The sequence below is a fragment of the Lathyrus oleraceus genome, chromosome 3 (genome assembly GCF_024323335.1).
Source record: "Lathyrus oleraceus cultivar Zhongwan6 chromosome 3, CAAS_Psat_ZW6_1.0, whole genome shotgun sequence".
NCBI classification, from domain to species: domain Eukaryota; kingdom Viridiplantae; phylum Streptophyta; class Magnoliopsida; order Fabales; family Fabaceae; genus Lathyrus; species Lathyrus oleraceus.
In genome coordinates, this window is record NC_066581.1 from 120,953,108 (window position 1) to 120,967,607 (window position 14,500).

General features: G+C 37.9%; 1 protein-coding gene across 1 annotated transcript; it reads right to left on the bottom strand.

The window, feature by feature from the left end:
• Positions 1 to 553: 553 nt before the first annotated feature.
• LOC127129991 (uncharacterized) lies at positions 554 to 13,935 on the bottom strand. The gene is made up of 5 exons (XM_051059078.1): positions 13,848 to 13,935; positions 13,757 to 13,767; positions 13,531 to 13,627; positions 810 to 905; positions 554 to 699 (listed from the first exon to the last, which is right to left on the bottom strand). The coding sequence occupies exons 1-5, from the start codon at positions 13,933 to 13,935 to the stop codon at positions 554 to 556; spliced, it is 438 nt and encodes a 145-aa protein (XP_050915035.1).
• Positions 13,936 to 14,500: the final 565 nt, after the last annotated feature.

The window sequence follows — 14,500 nt, forward strand, 5'->3', positions numbered from 1 at the left end:
ACATTGATGTGATAATCATACTTTAACAATAACCAAGGGTTATAAGGAACATCCCATCTATTATCGACAGACCTATCTCTACCTAATGATATAGGTTCATCAAACTATCTCCTATACTCAGGATATGAGTCAATGCATTGACGTGTTTCATCCAAGAATTGTTTGGGATACATTTTTTTATACAATTTTCGTCTTTCATACATGGAGACTTTAGGTTGACTATGCCGCAAGGTACGTGTATCATATATTTTACAACTGCTTCATGCAACTGTGGTTCACATTCTAATTTAGGTATTTCTCCTCTTACCACACTATCACACTCTTCTGGGTCATGCAATATGTTGTTATTTTCTTAGACCAACAACATATGCACATGCGGCAGTCCTCATTTTTGAAATTCAGTGACATACATGTAACTTTTAACCTTTCCCAAGACACCTTTATTAATAACATCATCCTTTAATTGCTCGAATTTCGAACGAAATATTCTTGTTAGCAAATCTGGACGATCTTGTAGTGTTTGAAAAGGAAAAAGTTCTGATGTTATCCCACTCTAAGAAGGATTGCATGTCACTGTTAGAAAAATATCTAGTTTACCGCCATTAAGAACAATAGCCATGCCATCTTCATAATGTTGTATCATGTCTCGACGACCACCATTAAATGATGATGACAATATTGTTCTTTTTCCAACGTTTTCTATGGTGATTCATGAAATGCATTAGTTTTAGAATACATGAATGATTATCATTAGAAGTACAACTAATTATTAATCTAAAACTGTATATTTATGCTACATTAACTAGTACCTGCATTAGTTTCACCAACATGCAAAGCATCCTGTAAACCTTGGGACACTTCAGCATATATATCAATTTGGTGCTCTTTAATCCACCTTAACCTCCCTGATTCAATTTTGACATAATTGTCTATAACATATTATTGCAATAGTCGACCCACATTTAACAACATTGATTGATCATTTGAGGGAATCTACTATTGATTGAAAAAATATCGGTGTTAAATGTATAGTTGTTAAAACAATGCTTAACCAAGTATACTATCTGCTAAAATTAATCTAGATTTACATGAAGCATGTAATTGCAATATGCTAGACATGACACTCTTCATCCATTACAATTTTTTGTGTTGACGTCCCAACCGTGTGTCCCAATTAGAAATAATATAGGGTATTGCAAGGGATCATAATATCCCTTTGTCTAGTGAACTTTCTTCAGATTTCCATCATGATGAATGACATTAACATCCCTTCCATATTCCATAGAATATGTATCAGACCCAACAATAATTGTCGCAACTTGTTCTGTAGTTGGAAGATTATATTGATGGTGATTACTTGGACGTCCCTTAAGTATGAGGCTACATTCAGTGATATTTGGAAGTATTGGCAGTTGCTTGAACTTAATTACAAAATGATTAAACTGATGGAGCATTTTTTGTAATTTATGAACTATATTTTGGTGGAGTTGTGGATTTACCTGCATTCTATTATGTAGTTGTGTCGTAGGTGTATAGTTGTAAGAAACGCGGTCTGACACCCTCATTTGTATATAAACCTCCTATGTTATGGTAAAAAGTGTTGGTGTAAGCCCTAGAGGCCAATACTTTTTTGGTACTTGTATCGAATTATTTATTAATAATAAAAGGCATTTTCTTTATTATGGTTGATTAATAAAGTCCCTGGAATAGATAGTCCGTTTAATGTATTAAGTGTGACTTAATCATGAGAACACATTAAACATAAGGACACTATTCTTAAAGTATCCGTAGTCGAGCTTTAGTGTGAAGTGGGATAACATTAAAACATTAAGACTATTATGTTTGTAGACTGATGATCACATCTCATGGATCATGGATAAAGAGCTATCAAGTCTTAAACATAGGTACGAATATTAGGAGTAATATTTATACCGGATTGACCCGCTATGAGTATACTATATAGAAAGTTATGCAAAGTGTCATAAGTTATTCTCATGGTGATAATGGTGTATACCACTCTTCGACCTGAAACCACTATGGACACTAGATGTAGAGTCGAGTGCTTTATTGCTGATCCTGTTGGTGTAAGCCCTAGAGGTCAATACTTTTGGTACTTGTATCGAATTGTTTATTAATAATAAAATGCTTTTTCTTTATTACGTTTGTTTAGTAAAGTCCCTGGAATAGATAGTCCGTTTAATGTATTAAGTGTGACTTAATCATGAGAACACATTAAACATAAGGACACTATTCTTAAAGTATCCGTAGTCGAGCTTTAGTGTGAAGTGGGATAACATTAAAGCATTAAGACTATTATGTTTGTAGACTGATGATCACATCTCATGGATCATGGATAAGGAGTTATCAAGTCTTAAACATAGGTATGAATATTAAGAGTAATATTTATATCGGATTGACCCGCTATGAGAATACTATATAGAAAGTTATGAAAAGTGTCATAAGTTATTCTCATGGTGATAATGGTGTATACCACTCTTCGACCTGAAACCACTATGGACCCTAGATGTAGAGTCGAGTGCTTTATTGTTGATCCAACGTTGTCCGTAACTGGATAACCATAAAGACTGTTGATGGGTACTCCACGAAGCATGCTGAGGGACATGAGTGACCTAGATGGAATTTGCCCATCCTGCATAACAGGATAAATGTCTATGGGCCCAATATTGAACTGGACAAGGATGACACGGTCTATGCCTTGTGTTCAATATAGACATAAGGGCAAAAGGGTAATTATACACATAAGTATTATCACAGAAGGAATTGTCAGATCACATGACATTTTCGTGTCTTGGGTAGCAGTGATGTGTTGCTAGATACCGCTCACTGTTTATTATGTTAAATGCGTGATTTAATATAATTGCCAACGTCACGAAAACCTACAGGGTCACACACAAAGGACGGATTGATGAGAGATAGAGTATCTAAGGAATACCGTAAGGTACGGTGCCCTTAAGTAAATTATAGAACATCGTAAGGTACGGTGTACTTGAGTAGAATACGAAATATGGTAAGGTACCATGGGCTTAAGTGATTTTGGGCATATTATAAGATATGGGCCAAAATACACTTAAGTGGGCCTTTTAGCTTGAAGCCCACACAAGTGGTTCTATAAATAGAACCCTTGTGCAGAAGCATTGTTTGCGGTTGCATTATTTTCGTTTTCTCTCACTCTCTCTCTCTCACTCAAAGCCTTCATTCGTACCAGCTAGCACTGAGATTGAAGGAACCCGTTCGTGTGGACTGAGTAGAGACGTTGTCATCGTTCAACGTTCGTGATCGCTTCGTGGATCTGCATCAAAGTTTTGATCATCACAAGAGATCTGCACCAAAGGTTTCAATCGTCATAAGAGGTAAATATTCTATCACTGATCATGACCATTCGTAAGGATCTCTAAAGAAGAAAATTTTAATTTCCGCTGCGTTTTGGACCGCAAATTCTCCTTCAGTGGTATCAGAGCCACTTACGAAACCATGAATCAGATAGCTGTTTAATTTCTGTATTAATATGATTAAAAGACAGAATGAATCAATTAATTAAACGGGTAATTAAATTTGGCATCATGAGTGTACGAGTTGGATGATTGATGTTGACTATGCTTCGGTGCCGACATTAGTATGGTGAAGCAGCGATACATCGATCGTCCATATGTTACGCAATTGAGACCGATCAACTTATATATGATATAAGTAATCTTAATGCAAAGTACGGTATATGTGACATACTGTTTCTGTTTCGTTCATTCAAACACTAAATGGTAGTTTTCCTTTGAGCGATCAATGGTCATTTGCTTCGGAATCCGACATTAGTATGGTGAAGCAATGACCTGTTGATCAATCATACTGAATCAACAATCGAGGTGTGTTTGACGGTCTGAAATTGACGTATTAGGGTTGGTGACGGCGCAAGGGTTGTGCCGTCAAGGAGTTGTCAATTTAGGGCTTTTGGAAGAGGTCTGTAGACTGTTTCAAAGTTCCGTTATTTTGGCTGTGTGACGTTTGTCACGAGCTTGTGGCGAGTGTAACAAACTGGCTGTGACGGTCGTAACGTGCCCTGTGACGGTCGTCACACTCACATGGCCTGTGACGGTCGTAACGTGTTTTGTGACGGTCGTCACACTCACATGGCCTGTGACGGTCGTAACATGCTTGTGACGGTCGTCACACTCACAAGGTCAGAATTTTGGGGTTTCTGTTTTGTGACTACGCAAGGGTTGTGTTGATGCAAAACAATGTCCATTTCAAATGAATTGGGGAACCACCGTCCGCTGACCGGGCAGCGGAACCCCCGGCTAACTCTGCGTAGTGTGATCGGTCGCCGAAATTTAATTTGGTTTTAATTAATTAAAGGAATTAAAAATCAATAATAATAATAATAATGTGTTTGTTATTATTGCCTTGTGGTGATCAGTTATGGCCTTAGTTGTCCTTTATTTTGTTTTGGGTTTTTTTTAAATACGACCTGCGTGTCGTGCCTCTCCTTTTAATCTCTTAATGTAACTTCTTTTCTCATCTCAATCCATCGTATGTAAAACGAGTTTCTTCTGTAATGTAATGAAGAAAGAAAAGAAGACAATGTTATGAAGAAAGAGAGGAATTCAATATCAAAGGAGGACAACCTTGAAGATCTTGCTTGGAGAAGCTTAGATCGTTATTAGGTTAGCTTAGGTTCTCTCATTGGCTTGGGAGAACAATTGCGCTAGGGGCCATAACTGTTTCATTATATATGTTGATGCATGTGTATGTATGTTGATGCATGTGAATATATGTTGATGCATGTGAGAGACGATTTATATGATAAATAAGCCGTTGAGATCATAACAATTACAATTCCCTCAAATTAAATATTAAGTTTATGCTTTCCAAGTTTTTAACACTCATCAAGACTAGTATCAGATAATGTAGGTTTCGCCTACGCGAGGTGCATGATCTATATATTAGTAAGGTGCGATGGGATAATTGTAATATCCAACTGTTAAAACAATGGGTCAAACTTAACTAAACAAATTATGAGAATATTATAAATGTTTGCTTTCCAAGTTTTAGCACTCATCAAGACTGGTATCGAATAATGTAGGTTTCGCCTACGCGAGGTGCATGTTTTGTATTAGTTAAGATGCGATGGGATAATTGTAATATCCAACTGCTAAAACGATGAGTCAAACTTAATTATAACTTTCTTATATATGTTTAGAAGCAAGAGTTGGGAATGATCCATATGATGGATTGGAATAAGGAGTTATTCACCCAACTGAAATTTTCGAGAGTTGTATGAGATACAATTGGAAGGAGTTCCTACCTAAATAACCTAGTTTTGTGTAATCCGCCTACGCGGACTTAGAACAAAGTGAAATATGGATCTCGACCCACTAGAAAATCTTCCAACGGGATTTTCCGAATCAAATGATGAGGGTCATTTGTTTTGAGTAAAATAGTGGGAGCATATTTGATTAAAGGCCTAATTAAATATGTCAATGATACTTATATTTTCTTAATCCTTATGTAGATAACCATGACAGCAAACACCTCTAACAACATCTTGCGATCAATCCTTGACAAGGAAAAATTGTCTGGGACAAATTTTCTGGATTGGCACCGAAACCTGAGGATTGTCCTCAAACATGATAAAAAGTTGTATGTCTTGGAGACTCCTGTTCCTGAAGAGGAACCTCCTAGTTCTGCACCTAAGGCAGAAAGAGATGCTTATAAGAAGCATGTCGATGATGCCAATGAAACTGCCTGTCTCATGCTAGCTACCATGAACTCAGAATTGCAAAAGCAACATGAGAACATGGCAGCGTTCGATATGATCGAACACTTGAAGATGCTCTATCAAGAGCAAGCAAGGCATGAGAGGTTTGAAGTTTCAAAAGCCCTTTTTCAAAGCAAGTTAGCTAAGGGAGCCCCTGTAAGTCCCCATGTGCTCAAGATGATTGGGTATGTGGAAAACCTTGAAAGGTTGGGTTTTCCCCTCGAAAAGGAACTTGCGACTGATTTGATCTTGCAATCGTTGCCAGATAGATTCAGTCAATTTGTCCTAAATTTCAATATGAATGATATGGACAAATCTCTTCCTGAACTGCTAGGCATGTTAAGAACAACTGAGCAGAATCTGAAGACAAAAGGGAAGTCCATTCTGATGATCGAAAATGGAAAGAGACAGAACAAAAGGCCCACCAAGCAGGGTGATAAAGGGAAAGGCAAGGAAGTTGTCAAACCCAGACCCACTGTTGCTGCTTTGAAGCCTAGAGGAGGCATAGCAAAGGCAGACACCTGCTTCCATTGCGGTAAGACCGGACACTGGAAGAGAAACTGCCCAAAGTACCTAGAAGATACGAAGAATGGAGTAGAGACTTCAACTTCAGGTATTTTTGTTATTGAAATAAATTTATCTACTTCTGCATCATGGGTATTAGATACTGGATGTGGTTCTCACATTTGTACAAATGTGCAGGGGCTAAAAAGAAGTAGAGATTTGGCAAAAGGTGAAGTTGACCTACGAGTTGGCAATGGAGCAAAGGTTGCTGCTTTAGCCGTAGGAACTTATGTATTAACTTTACCTAGTGGTTTAATAATTCAGTTAGAGAACTGTTATTATGTACCTGCAATTAGCAGGAATATTATTTCCATTTCTTGTTTGGACAAGTTTGGTTTTTCATTTATAATAAAGAACAATTGTTGCTCAATTTATTTGAATGATATATTCTATGCTACTGCACAAATGAGCAATGGACTGTATGTCCTTGATCTCGAAATGCCTATATATAACATTAATACTAAAAGGATGAAACCTAACGAGTTAAATCCAACTTACCTTTGGCATTGTCGATTAGGCCACATAAATGAGAAACGCATTTCCAAACTCCATAAAGATGGACTCTTGGACTCTTTTGATTATGAATCATATGAGACATGCAGATCTTGTTTAATTGGAAAGATGACAAAGTCTCCATTCACAGGAAAAGGTGAAAGAGCTAATGATCTTTTGGCCCTCATACATACTGATGTATGTGGACCACTAAACATACCAGCCAGAGGAGGTTTTTAGTACTTCATCACATTCACTGATGATTTCAGTAGATATGGTTATGTGTATTTAATGAAACACAAATCAGAGTCCTTTGAAAAGTTCAAGGAATTCAAGAATGAAGTACAAAACCAACTAGGTAAGAATATTAAAACTCTTCGATTAGATCGAGGTGGTGAGTATTTAAGCCTAGAATTTGATGACCATCTGAAAGAGTGTGGGATCCTATCCCAACTTACTCCTCCTAGAACACCCCAATGGAATGGTGTATCTGAGAGAAGAAATCGAACCCTGTTAGACATGGTCCGATCCATGATGAGTCACGCCGATCTTCCAAACTCCTTTTGGGGACATGCACTATTGACAGCAGCTTACACACTTAACCGTGTTCCATCCAAAAAGGTTGAGAAGACACCATATGAGATATGGAGTGGTAAGAAACCACATATGTCTTACATAAAGATTTGGGGTTGCGAGGTTTATGTGAAACGACAAATTTCCACTAAGCTTGAGCCCAAATCTGACAAATGCTTATTTGTGGGGTATCCTAAAGAAACAATAGGGTATTACTTCTACAATCCTTCTGAGGGCAAAGTGTTTGTCGCTCGAACTGGAGTTTTCCTAGAAAAGGATTTTATTTCCAAAGGAACCAGTGGGAGGAATATAGAGCTTGGAGAAATTCAGGAATCACAAAGCATAGATACACCTATGGAGGAATTAGAGCAGGAAACACAAGAAGTTGTGGAAGAGCAACCTGCTCAAGTAGAACAAGACCAGCGTAGGTCAAGTAGGATACGTCAACTACCTGAGAGATATGGATATCTCATAACTGATCAAGGTGATGTATTACTCATGGATCAAGATGAGCCTGTGACCTACCAAGAGGCCATAACTGGTCCCGAGTCTGAGAAGTGGCTAGAAGCCATGAAATCTGAAATGGATTCCATGTACACAAACCAAGTTTGGACCTTGGTAGAGCCTCCTGTAGGAGTTAACCCTATAGGATGCAAGTGGGTCTTCAAAAAGAAGACTGACATGGATGGTAAGGTACATATCTATAAGGCAAGACTAGTTGCAAAAGGATATAAACAAATTCATGGGATTGACTATGATGAAACCTTTTCACCAGTTGCAATGCTTAAATCTGTTCGGATTTCACTTGCTATCGCTGCATATCATGATTATGAAATATGGAAGATGGATGTCAAAACTGCTTTCCTTAATGGAAATCTTCTTGAGGATGTGTACATGACACAACCTGAAGGATTTGACATACCAGAGGAAGCCCAAAAGATATGTAAGTTACAAAGATCAATCTATGGATTGAAGCAAGCTTCCAGAAGCTAGAATCTTCGTTTTGATGAAACAGTAAAACAATATGGATTCATCAAGAACGAAGATGAGCCTTGTGTCTACAAGAAGGTTAGTGGGAGCATGATCGTTTTCCTGGTATTATATGTAGATGACATATTACTCATTGGAAACGATATCCCTACCCTACAATAAGTAAAGTCTTGGTTGGGGAAATGTTTTTCTATGAAGGAACTAGGTGAAGCAGCCTATATATTAGGAATCAGAATCTATAGAGATAGATCACAAAAGCTGCTTGGCCTAAGTCAGAGTACATACATAGACAAAGTGTTGAGACGTTTTAATATGCATGATTCCAAGAAAGGATTCATACCTATGCAACATGGCCTGTGTCTATCAAAAACATAATCCCCTTTAACTAAGGAAGAAAGGGATCACATGAATAAGATTCCATATGCATCTGCAATAGGATCTATCATGTATGCCATGTTATGTACTCGACCAGATGTCTCGTATGCTTTAAGTGCAACGAGTAGGTACCAATCTGATCCTGGTGATGCTCACTGGGTAGCTGTCAAGAATATCCTTAAGTATTTAAGAAGGACTAAGGACTCATTCTTGATATATGGAGGTCAGGAAGAGTTGGCTGTAATTGGATACACTGATGCTAGCTTCCAGACAGATAAGGATGACTTTAGATCGCAATCTGGTTATGTGTTTTGCTTAAACGGTGGCGCTGTGAGCTGGAAAAGTTCAAAGCAAGATACAGTTGCTGATTCTACAATCGAGGCCGAGTATATTGCTGCCTCAAGTGCAGCAAAGGAAGCTGTTTGGATCAAAAAGTTCATTAGTGAAATTGGCATAGTTCCTAGCATTGTGGATCCCATTGGTCTCTACTGTGATAACAATGGTGCTATCGCACAAGCCAAGGAGCCTAGATCTCACCAACGATTCAAACACATACTTAGGCGTTATCATCTCATTCGAGAGATAATAGATAGAGGAGATGTGAAAATATGCAGAGTACCTACACTTGACAATATTGCTGACCCACTAACAAAGCCTCTTGCGCAGCAGAAGCATGATGGCCATACTAGATCTATGGGTATTAAGGGTATGCCTGATTGGCTCTAGTGCTAGTGGGAGATTGTTGGTGTAAGCCCTAGAGGCCAATACTTTTGGTACTTGTATCGAATTATTTATTAATAATAAAATTCTTTTTCTTTATTACGTTTGTTTAGTAAAGTCCCTGGAATAGATAGTCCGTTTAGTGTATTAAGTGTGACTTAATCATGAGAACACATTAAACATAAGGACACTATTCTTAAAGTATCCGTAGTCGAGCTTTAGTGTGAAGTGGGATAACATTAAAGCATTAAGACTATTATGTTTGTAGACTGATGATCACATCTCATGGATCATGGATAAGGAGTTATCAAGTCTTAAACATAGGTATGAATACTAAGAGTAATATTTATACTGGATTGACCCGCTATGAGAATACTATATAGAAAGTTATGAAAAGTGTCATAAGTTATTCTCATGGTGATAATGGTGTATACCACTCTTCGACCTGAAACCACTATGGACCCTAGATGTAGAGTCGAGTGCTTTATTGCTGATCCAACGTTGTCCGTAACTGGATAACCATAAAGACTATTGATGGGTACTCCACGAAGCATGCTGAGGGACATGAGTGACCTAGATGGAATTTGCCCATCCTGCATAACAGGATAAATGTCTATGGGCCCAATATTGAACTGGACAAGGATGACACGGTCTATGCCTTGTGTTCAATATAGACATAAGGGCAAAAGGGTAATTATACACATAAGTATTATCACAGAAGGAATTGTCAGATCACATGACATTTTCGTGTCTTGGGTAGCAGTGATGTGTTGCTAGATACCGCTCACTGTTTATTATGTTAAATGCGTGATTTAATATAATTGCCAACGTCACGAAAACCTACAGGGTCACACACAAAGGGCGGATTGATGAGAGATAGAGTAACTAAGGAATACCGTAAGGTACGGTGCCCTTAAGTGAATTATAGAACATCGTAAGGTACGGTGTACTTGAGTAGAATACGAAATATGGTAAGGTACCATGGGCTTAAGTGATTTTGGGCATATTATAAGATATGGGCCAAAATACACTTAAGTGGGCCTTTTAGCTTGAAGCCCACACAAGTGGTTCTATAAATAGAACCCTTGTGCAGAAGCATTGTTTGCGGTTGCATTATTTTCGTTTTCTCTCACTCTCTCTCTCACACTCAAAGCCTTCATTCGTACAAGCTAGCACTGAGATTGAAGGAACCCGTTCGTGTGGACTGAGTAGAGACGTTGTCATCGTTCAACGTTCGTGATCGCTTCGTGGATCTGCATCAAAGTTTTGATCATCACAAGAGATCTGCACCAAAGGTTTCAATCGTCATAAGAGGTAAATATTCTATCACTGATCATGACCATTCGTAAGGATCTCTAAAGGAGAAAATTTTAATTTCCGCTGCGTTTTGGACCGCAAATTCTCCTTCAGATCCAACGTTGTCCGTAACTGGATAACCATAAAGACAGTTGATGGGTACTCCACGAAGCATGCTGAGGGACATGAGTGACCTAGATGGAATTTTCCCATCCTGCATAACAGGATAAATGTCTATGGGCCCAATATTGAACTGGACAAGGATGACACGGTCTATGCCTTGTGTTCAATATAGACATAAGGGCAAAAGGGTAATTATACACATAAGTATTATCACAGAAGGAATTGTCAGATCACATGACATTTTCGTGTCTTGGGTAGCAGTGATGTGTTGCTAGATACCGCTCACTATTTATTATGTTAAATGCGTGATTTAATATAATTGCCAACGTCACGAAAACCTACAGGGTCACACACAAAGGACGGATTGATGAGAGATAGAGTAACTAAGGAATACCGTAAGGTACGGTGCCCTTAAGTGAATTATAGAACATCGTAAGGTACGGTGTACTTGAGTAGAATATGAAATATGGTAAGGTACCATGGGCTTAAGTGATTTTGGGCATATTATAAGATATGGGCCAAAATACACTTAAGTGGGCCTTTTAGCTTGAAGCCCACACAAGTGGTTCTATAAATAGAACCCTTGTGCAAAAGCATTCATTGCGGTTGCATTATTTTCGTTTTCTCTCTCTCTCTCTCTCTCTCTCACTCAAAGCCTTCATTCGTACCAGCTAGCGCTGAGATTGAAGGAATCCGTTCGTGTGGACTGAGTAGAGACGTTGTCATCGTTCAACGTTCGCGATCGCTTCGTGGATTTGCATCAAAGGTTTTGATCGTCATAAGAGATCTGCACCAAAGGTTTCAATCGTCACAAGAGGTAAATATTCTATCACTGATCATGACCATTCGTAAGGATCTCTAAAGGAGAAAATTTTAATTTTCGCTGCGTTTTGGACCGCAATTCTCCTTCAAAAAGCACATTGAGCACAAAATGTATAGATACCACGACCATATGCAAGAATATTCTCATCAACGTGAACACCAATTGAAGTGAATGAGAGCACGTGGTTATAACTTCGAATATGTTGCCTAAAATGTTTTCCTTCTGCTGAACCATCCAAAAATAATTGTTGCGATTCTATAGGAGTATTAACTTGTGAAAATGATACCTTTCCATTAGTACATCACATGTTGTAACACCAGAGAGGCCAAAGAGTGGTTACATATTACACCCGAAGGCGAGAGAATGGTTGTCAGTGCACGAGGCATGACAATGAGACACTCTTAGCAGCTTCTAGGAAAAAACCCGAATTTAGATCAGAACGAGGGATCCAGAGGTTGTGCAGGTATGAGACTGCATGGTTGAAGGAAGGCTTATAAGGATTAATTGGTACTACCTATACCAACAAGATGCATCTTCTTTTTGGTAGCCTAACAGATAAGAACTCCATAGTTAAGCGTGCTTGACTTGGAGTAGTATTTGGATGGGTGACCTTTTGGGAAGTTTCTCTGAAAGTGTGTGAGTGAGGACAAAACTTCTTGAAAAGACCCGTGTTAGTTTGTGGGATTAGTCAATAATCCTTAAAGCAGTCTAGGGTGTTACAGATGGTATCATAGTCAGACCTCTCCCAGTACGATGTGGTCCGAGGATGAACCAAGCGGAAGCTGGTGGGCATGTAACGCCAGAGAGGCCAAAGAGTGGTTACAATATATTCCCATATTCACATGCTTGCTGGATTACAGGTTGGCTTGCTAGCGTATTGCTATTGGCTTTCTAGCTAATACGACTTGGAGCTAAGGTGAAATTGTTTAATCTGAACTTATACCTCTAAGACTTGAAGAGAGAAGATACATTCGCCCACCCACCATGCTACGTGAAAGACAGTGGTTGTCGGTTCACGAGGCATGACAATGAGACACTCCTAGCAGCTTATAGGGAAAAACCCGAATTCATATCAGAATGAGAGGGATCCAGAGGTTGTGCAGGTATATGACTGCATGGTTGAAGGAAGAATTTATAAGGATTAATTGGTACTACCTATATCAACAAGATGCATCTTCTTTTCGGTAGCCTAACAGATAAGAACTCCATCGTTAAGCGTGCTTGACTTGGAGTAGTATTTGGATGGGGGACCTTCTGAGAAGTTTCTCGGAAAGTGTGTGAGTGAGAATAAAACATGCTGAAAAGACTCGTGTTGGTTTGTGGGGCCAGTCGATAATCCTTAAAGCAGTCTAGGGTGTTACACGTGTCACGTGATTCATGATGAAACAATCTTGCATTGCAGTGTCTATAGGTAATTGGATTAGGCAACCTGGATTTTGCCATCATCGTGTTATTTTTAAAATTTTGTTAAAGCAGTCTAGGGTGTTACACGTGTCACGTGATTCATGATGAAACAATCTTGCATTGCAGTGTCTATAGGTAATTGGATTAGGCAACCTGGATTTTGCCATCATCGTGTTATTTTTAAAATTTTGAGCAATGTTGTGTTTTGCTCGAAAAGCATGTCCTGATTCTACATGTAGGACTATCATATTGATTACTAAATATTATCTAAAATCTAAAATACAAATAAAAAATTAATGCAAGATGCCTCAATTAGAAGATTTAATATTGCATAATTTTCAATTTTACGTCACTTGAGTAAAAGCTACATTTATTTTACACAAAATGTTTATGAACATACCTTGAGGTCGACATGATGATGCACCATTTTCTCTGTCATCCATGTTAACATATGATATTAGTGCATCCTCCAAAGCTAAAGTCAAAATCCATATAATCTGATACACAAATAATAATTAACATATATACATGTGTTAAAGTTACTGCTCACATACTTAAAACAGTATTCCTTATATATGTATCGGATTGACTCATGTTGATTCGTTGATTAAGCGATGTGAAATTACGATCTGCGGATCTAAATACATAAAATGAGATATGACAAATGAATAAAATTATACAATGTATGGTATAATGTCTATATTGATCATCACCAACCAGGTGCAACATCGTTAACATGTGTAATTTCACTTGGGTCGACTTCACTGTCATGAGTTCCTTGAAAGTGTGATCTTGGAAATGTCATATTTGTAAAATTTTGAAATGAAACTCTCTACTGATTGATTGAGACTTAGTATGTCTATCAAAATGGCTAACTGCGAGTGCACAGTCGTATCGCGTAGTTTTAAAAAGATATCGAACCCAAAGGACCAAAAACCAAACTATCGTTATCTAAAGTTACTATGTAAAGCTAAGGATAATGATTGTTTTCTTTTTTAGATTAGATTAAGGGAAACGGGAAATACAATTGAACTGGAAATAATAATATAATGAAAGTATTCAATAAAGAGGCATCAGTATGTAAATTACATCATTCTTCGAGGATTTCGTAAATAATTAACATTAAAATAAGGTAAATCACTTTTCAGTAGAAAATATCAAATTAAAAGACTGTGCCTCACACTCTCGTGTTATTGGCTCGACCTATACTCTTAAGGTAAAATATTTTCCTCTCGCTCACCCACCTGAATTAAAAGTAATTTTTGGAAATTGATAAATCCTAATTAATTATAAAGCGCTCTCGTTATATTTAGGATTAATGCCTAGAAACCAATATCCGGTTAAAATCTCAAACTCTCACTCTGTTGATT

Excerpts from the sequence above, each read along its gene's own strand:
- LOC127129991 (XM_051059078.1), bottom strand. The coding sequence starts at position 13,935 with ATGACATTTCCAAGATCACACTTTCAAGGAACTCATGACAGTGAAGTC. Across the intron at positions 906-13,530 it reads ATCATCATGTCGACCTCAAG|GGAGGTTAAGGTGGATTAAA; the intron begins GTATGTTCATAA and ends AAATTGAATCAG. Across the intron at positions 700-809 it reads TGTTGGTGAAACTAATGCAG|AAAACGTTGGAAAAAGAACA; the intron begins GTACTAGTTAAT and ends GAATCACCATAG.